The sequence below is a fragment of the Grampus griseus genome (assembly GCF_964374135.1).
Source record: "Grampus griseus genome assembly, chromosome: 3".
Taxonomy (NCBI): domain Eukaryota; kingdom Metazoa; phylum Chordata; class Mammalia; order Artiodactyla; family Delphinidae; genus Grampus; species Grampus griseus.
The window spans coordinates 50,591,654-50,609,461 of record NC_139019.1 but is presented as its reverse complement, the minus strand read 5'-3'; the positions used below and the strand labels follow the sequence as shown (position 1 = coordinate 50,609,461).

General features: G+C 35.9%; 1 protein-coding gene across 3 annotated transcripts in view; it reads right to left on the bottom strand.

Moving 5' to 3' along the window:
* Window positions 1–7,554: 7,554 nt before the first annotated feature.
* RNF180 (ring finger protein 180) overlaps window positions 7,555–17,808 on the bottom strand; it is a 282,912-nt gene continuing 272,658 nt past the window's right edge. For all 3 annotated transcript variants that reach the window (XM_082651886.1, XM_082651887.1, XM_082651888.1), the window contains one exon: window positions 7,555–8,612. In XM_082651886.1, coding sequence (XP_082508012.1) covers window positions 8,413–8,612 — 200 coding nt within the window. In that variant the 3' untranslated portion in view covers window positions 7,555–8,412. The remainder of the gene's footprint in view (window positions 8,613–17,808) is intronic.

Here is a 17,808-nt window from a genome sequence, read left to right as displayed (position 1 = left end):
CGTCTATTTTTGGTTACTATTTTTTAATTAGATTGTCAGTTTTGTGTTGAAGTGAAGAGAGATCTGTATTAATTAATTCATTCAGATGTATTGAAAAAGATTTAATGACCCAAAAGGTACAAGTAGGTAGAAATAGGAAGTGATATAGATGATTAAGTTTTCAAACTTTACCACATAATAGATTTAACCTAGAGAACGTTTAAGGATCCCTATTCTTATGCCAACTAAATTAGAGTATTGGGGGTAGGACCGAGGTATCGGTATTTTTAAGAATTCCCCAAGTGATTCCATTATGCAGCCAAATTTGAATACCAGTGACATATATCTGTGGTTGGATTTTTAAAAATATGTGACAAATACTCTAGGAGGCCCACAAAGCTTCAAATATTTACTGTATAGCCCTTTGCAGAAAAAGTCTGTTGACCCATGATATAGATTACTCTGTTTCATCAGACTAGAAGCATTGGTATCACATGAAGCCTTGTTAGAAATGCAGAATTCCAGGCCCTATCCCAGACCTGCATTTTAACAGATCTCTAGGTGGTTCACATGGACATTAAAGTGTGAGAAGCACTGATACATATCATGTTGAGGATAATATTATTTATTAAGTATTAAGCTCCTTGATACTTTTCTGACAGAGGTAATCAAGAGTGACTACACAGTTTATTCATTTTTCAGTTTTATAATCCTTTTACCAAGGGTTATTTTTATATCTCTTAACCCCCACAGAGATTTCCTAGAGTGATAGATTAATAATTGTTCAATTAGAATCAGATTCCCCTTTCCTTGAATCTGGACTGGCCTTAGTGACATTCTTGATCAACAGAAAGCAGCAGAAATATCATTCCAGGACTGCTGAGGCTGGTGATGAACACCCGCTCTGGGAGTCCTGAGCTACCATGGATGTCTGACCACCCTGAGACTGCCTTGTTAGGCCACATGTGGGTGCTCCATTTGACCATTTCTTCTGAGCCTAAGTTTTAAACCATCTCTCCTAGGACACCAGCCATATGAGTGGAGCTGTCTTGGACCCTCCAGACCAGTCTACTGCCTGCTGAATATCACCAGTTGACCTCTGTTGATGCCATGTGGAACAGAAGAATCATCCAGCTGAGTGCTGTCTGAATCCTTGATGCACAAAAATGTGAGATATAATAAAATGATTGTTTTCTTAAACCATTAAATTTAGGGTAGGTTGTTATTCAGCAATAGATAACCAGACCACCTACGTAGAACATTTTAAAACTTTTATGGTACTGGAGATGAAGTATTAAAAGTTATACTATAAACTTTTAATTTGAGTTTATCCTTAAGATTGATCATTTTGTATAAATAATCCAGAGATAAAATATAGAGAGGGCAGTTAATTGAGCATACCATGTGTGATGACTTTGTGGTATGTCAACTTGGCTAGGCTAAACTACATTCCCCAGAATTCCCTTTCCAAGATGTTTCTGGATAAGTAGGTTACAAGAGTTATCCTTTCACAAGAGTTGGAGGAGGAAGGAAAGCATGAGCTAGTTTGTACCATATACACACCTTCTCTTAATTATTTAATAAAACACTAATGTAGCTTCTCCCGTGAAGAGATTTTTTTCAGACATAGTTAAAGTCCCTAATCAGTCATTGGGGATATTATCCTGGGTGGGCCTAACAATCAGTAGAAAGGTCTTAAAAGAGGGTTTAGACATTCCCTGGAGAATGAAAGTCTACCTGTGGACAATAGCTTCGGCCACTGTCTTTTGGATCCCAGCCTTTTTGTGTTCTTCCATTTCTAATTGTCTGCCCTATAGACTCTGGATTTGCTTAACCAGCTCCCCAAACTGTGTAACCCATTTCAGTTCCTTGTTTTTTTTTTTTTTTTTTGCGGTACACAGGCCTCTCACTGCTGTGGCCTCTCCCGTTGCGGAGCACAGGCTCCAGAAGCGCAGGCTCAGCGGCCATGGCCCACGGGCCCAGCCGCTCCGCGGTACGCGGGATCCTCCCGGACTGGGGCACGAACCCGTGTCCCCTGCAACGGCAGGCGGACTCTCAACCACTGCGCCACCAGGGAAGCCCCTAATCTGATAAGTTTTAAAGGCACTAAGGAGCCTGTTTCCAGTGGTGAAAGGACACTGCTAGTTCATGGCATGACGTGGCAAAAGGGTTGCACAAATTATCACCTTTGGATACCTGCAATTGAGTACCTATAGAAGGTGAGGCTCAGGGTGCCTAAGTATGAGCTCCTCTAGAACATTTCTGTCAAAATAAGGGATACAGTGGAGTTGGTTGGTTACTCCTAATTGCCCAGGAGAAAGTGGCCAATGAAAAAGATGAACCCAGGGATTTAAATTCCTTGCTCAAGTTCTGCATCAATGACCTGAAAGCTTCTATATCTGCCCTCAAAGAAACCATATTCTGTAGCTGTACAGCTGTAGCTGTAGGGTTTCTGAAAACCAAAGCAAGAGTCTCCTCCTGCAAGTGGCTAAACTACAATTCAAATTGAATTCCCAACGACCTCTGTTAAAGTTTCGTCCCTAATTGGGAAGGAATGGGTTCCTACAAATAGGAGGGGAATATATGGGGAGATTATGATAAAGATGGGGAATCTGAACCTCCTAAATAAAACTGAACTATCTTTGCCAGTAGAAGCATCCCTTCCACTTCTGCCTGAGGAAATGTGATAATTCATTTTGTGTGTCAACTTGACTGGGCCATAGGCTTTCCAGATAGTTGATCAAACATTAAATGTTTCTGTGTGGGTGTTTTTTTGGATGAGGTTAACATTTTAAATGGTAGATTGAGTAAAGCAGACTGCCCTCTGTAATGTAGGTGGGCCTCATCCAGTCAGGTGACGGCCTGAATAAAATAAAAGACTGACCATTCCATGAGTATTCTCCTGTCTGACAGCCTCCAAACTGGGATATTACCTCTTTGTGGTTCTATAGCATCCTTCTGGCCTTCAGACTCATACTGGGATATTGGCTGTTTCTCGTTCTACAGCAGCTTCTGGAATTTGGACTTGAGCTGGGAGGAACAATGGCTCTGCAGACTTAGGATTTTCCAGCCTCCAATATCAGATGAGCCAATTCCTTATAATAAAGCCTTAAATAGATATCCTATTGGTTCTGTTTCTCAAGAGTACTTTGCCTAATATAGGAAGATGGCCCCTCTTTACCTGAAGAAGCTGGAATGGGTCTCTACTGAGTTACTTGCCTGCAAGGCGCTCCTGACCCTCCTCAGGACCTAATTTCCAACATTCCTTTTTGTTTCTAGATCTATAACTAGACAAGTTGCAGAAGTTCTCAAAAGATGAGGTACTAGTTGTGATTCATGAAGAGGTGTGATACACACCAAAAACAACTGAATGATTTTTCATTTCATACAGACAGAAATCTAGAGGGTGTGTGTAAGAATGGATATTAAGGCTGTGTGATCAAGGTGGGAGGATCATAAAGTTGAATCATGCTGTATTTATTGATACAGGCTCACTAACCAGAGGTTCTGGATTCACTGTTTCAGCTGAAGCAGTTAGGAAGGGCTATAACAAGTTGGTTGGTTGGTCAACTGGCTGGACCCAAAAGATGGCCTACATTAAATGAAGTTGAAATGCCATGTTATATTGTAGATGAAGGTATCCGAAGGCTTAAGGAGATTGCAATGTTAAGAGTATATCTATCCTGTAAGACCTGCTCTCCAACCCTGGAAAGACACAACTTTCACAACAGCTGTGAAAAATAAATTTTGGGGGGAGCCACAGCATCCTTGAAAAGTTCTCTTCTCTTTAGGTCAAAGCTCTCTTCTCTTTAGGTCAAAAATTACAGAGGAAACTCTGCCACTGAACTAGGATTGCTAAATGCAGTGGAGATAATGGGATCCTGAGATGTCAGAGGCTAAATGGTGGCACTTAATTGCTAAAAACAAGGTGTGATGGTTACCATTATAAACAGTGGAGTCAAACTGGTAACCAGACTAGTTTGACTTGCAGAGACTTGGGGGTTGGCTGGTTATCAAGAGGTCCCTAGAATAGGAAAAGATGGCCAGCCTTTTAAATTCTTACTTGATCTGTATAAGCAGAGTATTTCTAGCTTACTGAACAGATGTCTGAATTGAATTAAGAAAACACAGAGTCAATTTCTTCTATAAATTCTAGATTTGAACCAGTTAACAGACTCAGACCCTCAGACACTGTTACACTGCCAAAAACATATACTGTTAATCCTTCTATGTCTTCCCCCAAAGGGACCTTTACCAGAAAAGTAATGTACTTTAGCCTAGCCAAGTTGACATCCCACAAAGCCATCACAGTCCCTTGTCAAGTTGGAACTCATATATATCTTAAACCATCTCCTTAAACCATACTGCCTAACATGACACAGTTATCCTACATACAACTGAGGATACAAAGACCTTGGGTGATGTTTCTCTTCTCCTTTGTAATTTAAGTACTAAGATGAATGATCACAATACATCTTGTGATATTGATATAAAGGTAGCTATTTTTAAGATGCTTTAGATGATAGGATAAAACTGGAAGAAAAAATATTTGGTTAATACTTATACAAACATACTCATATCACAGTCCGTTAATCACTATAGACATGTATCTCACAGGAAAAACGAATGACCTAGTACACTGCTTGAAATTCTGCCCATGGGGAGGATTTCCCTTCACCATCATCCTTCAGGGATGTCCAAAGGAAAGCTGTAGAGTATCAGAAGTCCACTTTTGAGTGGTAGCTGAAAATCACACAGAGCTCTTTGTAAATCAGGCCTAACAGTTCTGTTCCTTGGTCAACTGGTCTTAGGTGTGAAGACATAGGTATGGGCTGAGAGAGTGAAGGTGATGTAGCAAAATAGAGTCCGTGGACATTTGGGCTACTTCCTCAAGCAACTTACTTGTGCCTTCAGGGCCTCCTCAAGCCTAATCTCATAAACACCACTTCCATTTGATAACAGACTGCTGCTGCGCACACCCAACATTATGGCTTGGTGGATCAGACAGCACCAAGTTCATGATGGGTAAATCAGGTATCATGGTAACTTAGTGGGTCCTGGCCAAATGTTCAGTCTCTACTAGGCCTCATAGTGGGCAAGCTGTTTCTCAAAAGAATAGTTATCCACAGAGGATGGTGTGGCTTTGCTCTAAAATCGTAAGGGTCTCTAGGAGATGGGTCAAAAAGGATCTTGCTGTGATTTATGCCATAGAGTGTTCTGCCTATGTTTTCCTCTAAGAGTTTTATAGTGTCTGGCCTTACATTTAGGTCTTTAATACATTTTGAGGGTCCGTGCTGTGATTTACCTATTAAGGCTTGCTAAAGGCTTCAAACAGCAATCCCATCTACCTCTGACAATTCAAGGACCATTGGATGTGTAGGATCATATGGCCCAAGTGACCCGGCAATTTGCATGGCAGAGTGGACCTGTTGAAGGGCCTTCTCTTGTTCTGGTCCCACTCAATAAAGGCATCTTTTTGAGTCATTTGGTAAATGGGTCAGAGTAGCACACCCAAACAAGGCATATGTTACCTCCAAAATTCAAAGAGGAACTGTAAACATCATTCTTCTCTTTTAGTGGTAGGAGGGTCAGATACAACACCTTATCTACCTTGGAAGGGATATCTTGACATGGTATAGACCAATGGATTCCTAGAAATTTCACTGAGAAGGGATACCTCTGAATTTTTGTAAGAGAAGTCCCTAAATCAGGAATTGGACTTCTTAAGAAGGTGTCGTGGAAAGGATATAGCTTCAAGAACTAGGCCTATCCGGGTTTGACTCCTGGCTGTATCACTTGGTAGCTGTGTGACTTGAGAATGCTCCTCCAGACTACGATTTCTTTTTCTTTTCCTTTCCTTTTCCCTTCCCTTCCTTTCCTTCCTTTTCTTTCTTTTCTTTTTTTAGGTAAGAAATGGATTTATTTAGAGAGAAACACATTCCACAGACAGAGTGTGGGCCATCTCAGAAGGCGAGAGGCCTTGGGAGAAACATACTCTACAGACAGAGGGTGGGCCATCTCAGAAGGTGAGAGCGCCCAGACTACGATTTCTTTTTTAAAGGGTATTCTATTTATTTAAGGGTATTATATTTATTTGTATTTAGTTTGTAGATACAGATCTATAAACTGATATGTATTACTGACCTAATAAATATATTTTGGGAATCCTCTTTGTTTCTCTGAGAAATCGTATTAATAACACTATTTACTCCATGTATAATTATAATCAATTTTTAGGTAATTTAGGAATGAATGAAGGCATATTTGCTAGAGCTTATAAGCCAGGAGTTGCTTGGGAAATAGCTGCAATTTATTTTACAGTTCTTAAAATATGGCTCCCCCATATGTTTTGTTCATTTTTCCTGACATGTATTTTAAGAAGGCAATATTTTCCCTTATACCATATCATCTTTACTTTGAGTAATAAATTAGTGATTATAAATATCCATTTTTATTTCTGTAAGGTAATACTGAGCTTTGCCGACAATGCTGCTTCACCAAGATAACAGTTATGTCATTAGACTGCAAGCATAATATATATATTTCTTATTATAATGAGCAAAAATTGATCTCTGTGTTTCTAAAATGTATTTAGTTTTCTGCTTTCTGGATTTGATGATGTCTAATGTACACTATTTTCTTTCACAGATATAATTTTAAACACAATAAGGGCAATGTTAGAATAAAAAGCTGTATCATTCTTCCATATTTATTAGAACATCACATACTGTCAATTAAATGTTTTTATTCAAATATAGTCAGTAATTATGACAAATTTGGACCTTTCATAGACTGAACTGTTCAAGCCTGATCAATCTCAATTTGTTTGGATGGTGGTAGTATTTTTAGTGCCATGAGAGGTTTACCTACCTTTTGTTAAAATATGCTTATTGCATTATCAGATATATGACATCACAGCACAGGAATGTTGAATTAGTAGTTCATAATAAAGACGCAGACATAGAGAATGGACTTGAGGACACGGGGAGGGGGAAGGGTAAGCTGGGATGAAGTGAGAGAGTGGCACGGACATATATACACTACCAAATGTAAAACAGATAGCTAATGGGAAGCAGCCCCATAGCACAGGGAGAGCAGCTCCGTGCTTTGTGACCACCTAGAGGGGTGGGATAGGGCGGGTGGGAGGGAGATGCAAGAGGGAGGAGATATGGAGATATATGTATACATATAGCTGATTCACTTTTGTTATACAGCAGCAACTAACACAACATTGTAAAGCAATTATACTACAAAAAGATGTTAAAAAAAAAAAAAACCAAAAGAACTTTTTGTTCTAGGTTACACAAAGACCACCTAAGTGACTGAAATAAATAAGCTTACTTCTCTGTGCTTTAGGTTTCTCACTTTTAACATTGGAATACCTACCCAAATTCTTTCTTATACTGGGATCATTCAGATCTTTTTAAAAAAAAAAAAAATCAATAAGGGAAAACTAATTCCAGGGATTACTGTAATAATAAATAAAAACAAATATCAGGTTTTCTTTCTATAAACCCAAAAGCCTATTTCTAACAATTCTTTTTTCCAGACATTAAATTAGTTAATGACAATGAAAAAATTTAAAAGCCACTCTTTATTGCACATTTACAATATATTTGACAATGTCCAAGTTAAAAGAATCACTAAATTAACTACATTTTGGACATGCATTGTTCTTTTAGGCTACTGAGTGTCAGTAAATTTTTAATTTCCTCAGGTGAATAATCCTGCAATTGGAAAAGTGTTAATATATTTTTCTAAGTATCTACTGGTGGGAATTAATCTCAACTTTGTTTTTTTTTTTTTGCTTTTTTGTGTTTAATATTCTGTTCTTGTAATAGTTTAAAATGTTGCACTAACACTATTATTAGGCCTCTAAAAAAAAGGATAGTCAGCTGTCTTGGTAACAGAAAGGGACATAAGGACATACATAGAGATAATTGGAAACCAAAACTGAATATACCCTGCTAGATTAGTTCCCAGAGGATATGGTTTATCTTTAATGTATATAACTTGCCTGAGGATAAGTGATGATTGACTAAATATATTATCATTAATGATAATATCTACTCAGATTATCATTTAATTTTACATTTTTTACTATTTTTAAGTGGAGGGAAAACCTCAGTCTTTAAAATCAAGATAAATGTAAAAGTGACATTGTAAAATTAGAGCCACAAATCCCAAACCAAGAAGAACTATGAAATTAACAGTGTGTTGTTGCTAAGTGCTAGACAGATTAGCTCTTGAATAAAGTTGAGTTTGTTACATGAAAAACATTCATAAATAAGTCCATTCTCAGATTTTCTATAAACACCAACAATTTATATAATGAAACATTATAAAAACTTCAAAGCACATTTAAAAAAATGTTTAAGTAATTGTTATCTACATCATTTGTAATTGTTCAACCATAGTAAGGTATGAAAATTCCTAAAATGGAAAGAAAAAATAGCAAAGAAAGCAGAAAACAATGAATCCAATGACCCAGTTCACTGAATAAATATAGATGATCACCATATCCATGTCAAACCACCATCCACGGCTATCATCCTCAAAGTGCAAATAATCCATCCTATGTGCACCATGTGGAAACTGCCTTCTTGTAACTGGAGCTGCACGTCTGTGGAAACCTAGAAGATACATGAACATATTATTTAAAGCTCATTAAATTCAGTTTAAGTTCTCAGAAAGGAAGCTGCATTATGAACAGAAGTATCACGACCAGAGCATATCTTGATTTCATTGAGTGATATATTGTATTCCTGACAGTTTTTTTTTTTATTTTAATGATAAGCAACTATCAGAAGTCTTTTTTTTTTTTTTTCCAGTTAAGGGTTTTAAGGGGGGACAGTAAAATTAGCAAAGAGCATGGAATATGGAGTCAGGAAACGATCCTTTTTTTAAAAACTGGAGTATAGTTGATTTACAATATTAGTTTCAAGTATATAACATAACAATATTTTTATAGATTATACTCCATTTAAAGTTACTATAAAATATTGGCTATATTTCCTGTGCTATACAATATATCCTTGTAGCTTGTTTATTTTAATACATAGTAGTTTGTACCTCTTAATCCCCTACCTCTTCTTACCCCTCCTCCCTTGCCTCTCCCCACTGGGAACCTCTAGTTTGTTCTCTATATCTGTGAGTTTGTTTCTGTTATGATATATTCATTCACTTTATTTTTTAGATTCCACATATAAATGATAATATACAGTATTTGTATTTCTCTGTCTCACTCATTTCACTAAGCATAATATCCTCCAGGTCCATCCATGTTGTTGCAAGTGGCAAAATTTCATGCTTTTATTTATGGCTGAGTAATATTGCATTCTGTGTGTGTGTGTGTGTGTGTATATGTATCACATCTTTATCCATTCATCTGTTGATGGACGCTTACACTGATTCCATATCCTGGCTATTGTAAACAATGTTGCTATGAACATTGGGGTGCATATATCTTTTTGAATTACTGTTTTTGTTTTCTTTGGATATATACTCAGGAATGGAATTGCTGGACCATATGGTAGTTCTATTTTTAGTTTTTTGAGGAACCTTCATACTGTTTTCCATTGTGGCTGCACCAATTTACGTTGCTACCAACAATGTACTAGGGTACCCTTTTCTCCAAATCTGTTATTTGTGGTGTTTTTGATGGTAGCCATTCTACAGGTGTAAGGTGATACTCATTTGCATTTCTCTGATGATTAGTGATGTTGGGCATCTTTTCCTGTTCCTGTTGGTCATCTATAGGTATTCTTTGGAAAAATGACTGTTCAGGTCATTTGCTCATTTTTTAATTATTATTATTATTATTTTTTTTTTTTTGTGGTACACGGGCCTCTCACCGTTGTGGCCTCTCCTGTTGCGTAGCACAGGCTCCGGATGTGCAGGCTCAGTGGCCATGGCTCACAGGCCCAGCCGCTCCACGGCATGTGGGATCTTCCCGGACCGGGGCACAAACCCGCGTCGCCTGCATTGGCAGGTGGACTCTCAACCACTGCGCCACCAGGGAAGCCCTTAATTCGTTTTTTTTTTTTGATATTGAGTTGTATAAGTTCTTTATGTATTTTGGATATGAACTCCTTATTGGTCATATCATTTGCAAATATTTTAGGAGACTATTTTTGATCTGTCATTTGGGGCAAGGTAATTTATCTCCTTGGGTCTCAGATTTCTCATCTATATCATCTGATGACTTAATTCAAAAATTTGTGAGGCTCATTTTTTGATATTGAGCCACATGAGCTGTTGGTAAGTTTTGGAGATCAATCCCTTGTCAGTTGCATGATTTGCAAATATTTTCTCTCATTCTGTGGGTTGTCTTTTCATTTTGTTTATGGTTTCCTTTGATGGGCAAAAGCTTTTGAGTTTAATTAGGTCCCATTTGTTTATTTTTGTTGATTTCCATTACTCTAGGAGATGGATAGAAAAAGACATTGCTGCGATTTAGAGTGTTCTGCCTATGTTTTCCTCTAAGAGTTTCATAGTATCTGGTCTTACATTTAGGTCTTAAAATCAAAATGGATTAATTTTGTGTATGGTGTTAAAGAATGTTCTAATTTCATTTTTTTTTTACATGTAGCTGTCCAGTTTTCCCAGCACCATTTATTGAAGAGACTGTCTTTTCTCCATTGTATGGTCTTGCCTCCTTTGTCGTAGGTTAATTGACCACAGGTGTGTGGGTTTATTTTTGGGATTTCTATCCTGTTCCATTGATCTATATTTCTATTTTTGTGCCAGTACCATACTGGTTTTTTGTTTTTAAAATTTATTTATTTTTTATTTTTATTATTTTTGGCTGCATTGGGTCTTCGTTGCTGTGCACAGGCTTTCTCTGGTTGCAGCGAGTGGGGGCTACTCTTCGTTGCAGTGTGCGGGCTTCTCATTGTAGTGCCTTCTCTTGTTGCGGAGCTTGGGCTCTAGGCACGTGGGCTTCAGTAGTTGTGACACGTGGGCTCAGTAGTTGTGGCATGCGAGCTCTAGAGCGCAGGCTCATTAGTTGTGGCGCATGGGCTTAGTTGCTCCGTGGCATGTAGGATCTTCCCGGGCCAGGGCTCGAACCCATGTCCCCTGCATTGGCAGGTGGATTCTTAACCACTGCACCACCAGGGAAGCCCCTACCATACTCTTTTGCTGACTGTAACTTTGTAGTGTAGTCTGAAGTCAGAGAGCCTGATTCCTCCAGCTCTGTTCTTCTTTCTCAAGATTGCTTTGGCTATTCGAGGTCTTTTGTGTTTCCATACAAATTTTAAGAACAACCTAATCAAAAAATGGGCAGAAGACCTAAATAGACATTTCTCCAAAGAAGACATACAGATGGCCAAGAGGCACATGATCAAGAGGTACAAGATGTTCAACATCGCTTAGTAGAGAAATTCAAGTCAAAACTAGTGAGATATCACCTCATAAAAGTCAGAATGGCCATCATCAAAAAGTCTACAAGCAATAAATGTTGGAGAGGGTGTGGAGAAAAGGGAACCCTATGCACTGTTGGTGGGAATGAATTGGTAGAGACACTGTGCAGAACAGTATGGAGGTTCCTTAAGAAAGTAAAAATAGAGCTACCATATATCTTGCAATCCCACTCCTGGGCATATATCTGGAGAAAAACATGGTTCAAAAGGATACATTCAGCCCAATGTTCATTGGAGCACTAATTACCATAGCCAAGGCATGGAATAAACCTAAATGTCCATTTACAGGTGACTGGATAAAGAACATGTAGTACATATATACAATGGAATATTACTCAGCCATTAAAGAAAATGAAATATTGCCATTTGTAGCAACATGGGCTGACTTGGAGATTATCATACTAAGAGAAGTAAGTCAGACATAGAAAGACAAATATCATATGATATTGTTTACATGCTGAATCTAAAAAAAAATGATACAAATGAACTTATTTACAAAACAGAAACAAAGTCACAGACTTAGAGAAGGAACTTATGGTTACCATGGGGGAAGGTGGGGGGAGGGATAGATTGGGAGTTTGGGATTGACATGTACACACTGCTATATTTAAAACAGATAACCAACAAGGACCTGCTGTATAGCACAGGCAACTCTGCTCAATATCTGTAATAACCTAAATGGGAAAAGAATTAGAAAAAGAATACATACATGTATATGTATAACTGAATCACTTTACTGTACACCTGAAAGTAACACAACATTTTAATCAACTCTACTCCAATATAAAATTAAAAAATAGCAAATGAAAAAAAATTGTGAGGTTCAAATGTAAATTATTTTCCCATGAGAGCATTTTCTAAATTAAAACTTCACGTTTTATTTTTACAACCCTCACAATTAATGTTTGTTAATTCTGATCACCAACTTAACCTTCTATCTTATACCTTGAGAATTTCACTAAGTCATTTGTGCAAAATTCTATAGGAAAAATGTCTTATGTTTTAACACCGAATAAACTGGACAGACAAAATGATACTCCTTTGAAGAAATTGAGCTATTCTTCTTATGTTTCCAAGCATGGACCTACTTAAGGAGATTATATAAAAAGTAAATACTGAAAGTAAGCAATAGTCCATTTATGACTAAATGAATATGACATTTCTGAGAAATATTACATCTCATTGTGAAATGCTGTTCTTTTTATTTTGTGATACTTATATGCTAATTATTTACAGTTTGGTATACTCAGTGGCAACCTGTTTTTGTTGGCTGACCAACACTGAATTTTGTTTTTAGAGACCTTCAAAATTATATATTTTTTAAGATGAATAACGTGATTATTAACCTTTGCTTTGTAGTTATCTACTGCCTACTAATATATTTCTGTGCTTATTAGTGTTGGTGAGTGGGGACAATACAATAAACTGAGCAGAAAAGATATATTCTAGTACTTGCTAGTAACTCTGGTGGTAAAGGCTCCGTGAGGCTCAAGCTTGAAGCAGATTCTGGTTCATCTATTTTAATAACTCGTTATGTAACAATAACGAAAGTAATGTTAAATATTATGCTCTAGATCAGGCTGCTTATTTTGACAGAAAGGCTGCATTCACCTGAGTATTAGTATGGTTAAAGTAAAATTTCTTTGATCAAGAATAATCCTAAATTATTGTTTACATATGTTTTATTTTCTATTTTAAAATAGAAAATGTATATCTTTAAGGTGTAAAGTAGGATGATTTGATATATAATATAGTGAAATGATTACTATAGTCAAGCTAATTAATATATCCATCTCCTCACATAATTATCTTTTTTGTTGTTGCGACAGTTCCTGCTGTCTACTTTATTAGCAAATGTCCAGTGTCTTTTATCAGATTTATGGTTCGTATATATTTTCTCAAAATCCATAGGTTGCCTTTTGATTTTGTTTCCTTTGCCATGCTGAAGCGTTTTAGTTTGATGTAGTCCATTTGTTTATTTTTCCTTTTATTGCCTGAGCTTTTGTGGTCACATCCAAAACAAAACAAAACAAAACACCCAAACAAATTGCCAAGGCCATTGTCGAGGAGCTTATCCTGTATGTTTTCTTGTAAAGTTTTACGGTTTCAAATCTTACATTTAACTCTTTAATCTATTTTGAGTAGATTTTCGTGTATAGTGTAACACAGAGGTCCAGTTTCACTCTTTTGCATACGGCAATCCAGTTTTCCCAATACCATTTATTGAAGAGAGTATCCTTTCCCCATTGTGTATTCCTGGCACCCTTATTGAAAAGTAGTTGATTGTGTATGTGTGGGTTTACTTCTGGGCTTTCCATGGTGTTCCACTGGTTTATGAGTCTGTTTTTATGCCAATACCACACCATTCTGATTACTATAGCTTTGCAATATAATTTGAAATCAGGAAGTGATACCTCCCACTCTGTTCTTTCTCAAGGTTGCTCTATTTGGAATCTTTTGTGGTTCCATACCAATTTTAGAATTGTTTTTTCTGTTTCTGTGAAAACTGCTGTTGGTATTTTGATAGGAATTGTGTTGAATCTTTATTTTGCTTTGAGTAGTACAGACATCTTAACAATATTCTTTTTTAAATTTTATTTTTTTATTGAACTATAGTTGCCATACAGTTATATAATTATAAAAGTTACAGGTGTACAATGTAGTGATTTACAGTTTTTAAAGTTTATACTCCATTTATAGTTGTTAAAAGATATTGGCCATATTCTCCAAGTTGTACAATATATCCTTGTACCTTATTTTATACCTAATAGTTTGTACCTCCTACTTCCCTACCCCTACATTAATTCTTTTAATCAATGAACATGGAATAGCTTTTCATTTAGTTGTGTCATCTTCAATTTATTTCATTGATATTTTATAGTTTTCAGTGTTTATTTGTAAATTACATTTACTTATGTAGATTAAAAACATGAAATTAAGAAGGATGAGATAAATGTTAAGTGATATTTTACAATAAATTTTATAGACATATTTCAAGTAGGTTTTTAATAATTTCTAATGTTTTTGGCTGACTTTCTATCATATTTTATTTTTTTAAATAATTTTTATAGCTTACAAAAAGCTTATACTAGAATGATGTGTCAGCTCTTCTATTTTTTTGTTTGCCTTATCAGTATTATCATCAATCTGATTTCTTTATAGGATTCTGTTTAAGTTTCTGTGCACCTTGTGCTGGTAGTTTAGCTAAAACTAGATAATATCTAAAATCCATTTAACTGGTCATATTAAACTTCAAAACATTGCAACACCTGCAAAACTAACCAACTAATGAAGTCAGCTATTCATATTGTCAAACTTACAGTTTTCCTCGGCTAACATTACATACCATCATAACATGTAAGTAAGGATGCCAATGTCAGTCCTCACTAAGTATTAGTAAAGTTTAACTTTTCTTCTGTTTCAATAATCATAACAGAAATTTTAATGTTATTTTCCCACATTCCAAGGGACTGTCTCGCACCAGCCTGTAGGCATTCTATTTTGGAGAGCATATTTAGGGGATTTCAATCCTAACAGCTATTTACGACTATCTAACTGCTGTTCTCTAAACTGTACTCGGTATCTTAAAAGGAAAGGGGACTTTCTGTTTGTGTAGGAAAGAGGGGAAGTGGGAAGAGTTTTTCTCACATTCAAAAATTATTCTAATACATAAACACAAGTGTTCCCAAAGTAGTTTATATACCTTTTCAAAAACCTTTCACAAATATAGGCTGGAAAACAGGTAACATTGTTACTGGAAATTATTACCATTACTAACTGTATTTTAAAATATGTGATTTTTCTGTCCGAAAGGAATATTTAGAGGCCTTAGATTCTTCAGATTCAAAACTTTCAGTTGTTTGGGTCAAAGAATAACTGTATTAATGGCATAGCTGTAGAAAACAGTAGAACTGAGAGTAGACAAGGCACAAAAGATGTAGAATTATGAGTATGGTGATCAAACATGCTGGTTTCCCCAGGACAGTCTCAGTTACTCTTATGTCTTGGTATAATTACTAATAGTGCCCCTTTCACTCTGGAAGTGTCCTCATTAATGGTAATTTCCTTTATTGGTGGAATGAGGGAAAAAGAAGGCAGTGCAGGGAGACACCGAACTACAAAATTTCTAGCTCTGAACATCAGAAGGTGATGCTGACCCAGACGGCTTATGCAATGGTGTTTTTATAGGTAAGGTGGATAATGATCATTACTTGGTTAATCTCTTAAAAAAATTTTTTTTAAGTGGGGAAGGAGTGAATAGGTGTTTGTAATGATTTTGGAATTTCCAAAGCTGTAAATTGAATGAGAGGATTGGAATTTCTAAATCAAAATCAGACTAAAAGAAAATGACCTCACTGACAGTTACTTAGTAAATATTATATTGATTATGAAATTAGAAAAATTGCCAGAATACTAATCACAGAGATTAACTGCAGATTCCACTGTAAAATGATGGCAATGAAAGTACCTAATTCATTGGGCTAATATAAGGATTAGATGAATTAATACATATAAAGCACATTCCTGGCTGATAGTAAAGTTTCAATAAATTTTAGATTCTTATATTTTTATTACTATCGTTACTGCTACTTCGAATATGAGGAAGAAGCTGCTTTTCTTGTCAGTTCTTGTTCTTCATATTATGCCTACCTTTTCTGAATAAATCAATATGCTTACCATTGTTTGTTCAAACAAATGCTGAGAAACTGTTTCCTTCAAGTATGAGTTGATTTCTCTAAAGCAGTTAACCTTAAATAGACTGTCAGAACATCAGATACTGAAAATATGGAATTGATTAAAAATTTAGGAAGAGTATATGTACTATCTCTTAGAGGCTGAGGATTTAAAGATATTTTAAGACATGGTTCCTGTCTTAAGAAACTCATAGTATAGAATAGTTTCTCAATCTTTTTTTTTTTTCATTATCACTCCTGTAAGGAGAAAAAAAATGTTAAATTTAAATATATCTCAAATTAAATATTCTAATCAGTAAATCAAATTAAACCAAATTTCTCCTGAATGAGAGAAATTAAAAATAAGGAATAAAATTTGTTCAGGTAGGGTTGAGCTCTTGAGAGCCTCAAATGACTGTAATATCTAAGATTTTTTTGGTGCCCCAAGAACCAGGTTTTGCCCCCATTTAAAGTGCATGGCCTAGGAGACAGTACACTTAAAACCATTGTAATAAGTCAATGTATATATTTTAATATATACAACCACTTCATTCCAAAAAGTGATTTGGATTGGAGTTAATGGAGTGAGTGAGAAGCTTCTGTACCAGGAATTCACTTTTTCACAGACTTAAGCACAACTTATTATTAGTGATAACCTGATAATAATTAGTTTGTAATCAACACATGGTTTAAAGAATAGCCAATATTACTAGTAGATTTTAATTACGCTATTTTAAAGTAAAGGACACAATAAAGACACATACTCTTTTTTTGCCATAAACTATTAGGAAAAAAAGTGTAGTGCAGTGAAAATCATACTCCTCAAGGAATCAGAAGATTTGGATTCTTGTGCCAATATTAAACATACTTATTATTTGGTCAAGTCAAAATAGTTTCTCTATATCAAGATGTTCATATGGTTTTCTTTAATCTGTTAATGTGATGAATTCAAATAGATTCTTTAAAATGTTGAATAATTTTTAAAAAATCTGTTAAAGTGATGAATTAAAGTGATAGATTTTCCAATGTTTTATCATTCCTTCATACCCAGGATAAATTCTGTGTGTTCATGATAATCGTTTTTTACACATTGATGAATTCAACTTTATATATTTTATGTGGCATTTTTATGCCTATGTTTGTAAGGAAGATTGGTCTATAATTTTGTTTTATGCGATTTTTGCCTGGTTTGTATATCATGATTTTATTGTCTTCATAAAACATGTTGGCAGTTAGGTGACAATTCTCTATGGATCTCTGTGTGTCTGCATATCTTGCAAGCAAGAGGCACTGACTGCCTTTGTTCTGACATTGGCAATCTTGTGTTCTCTTTTTATTCTCTGAAATGGTTTGCATAAAACTAGAATTCTTGATGGCTTGACTAAATCTAACCTATAAAACCACTTGGGCCTGTAGTCATTTCAGGTGTGGGTGTAGGTTTTTAAACACCAATCAATTTCTTTAATAGTTGTTGGTATATTAATGTTTTCTAGTTATTCTTGAGTCCTTTTTGGTAATTTTTATATAGCATTATCCGTTCTATTCAAGTTTTTAAACAAATTGGACTAAAATTTTCATGGCTGTGGTACATTTAGGGCTTCACACAAATATTCTGTTCTCCTGGGTACCTGGTTTGTTTGCACTTCCCTGCCCCTCAGGCATGGCCACCAGACTTGACAAACGAAAACGACTGTCCAAAGAAAATGCTGTGTGTTGCTTCTGGGTAGAGCATT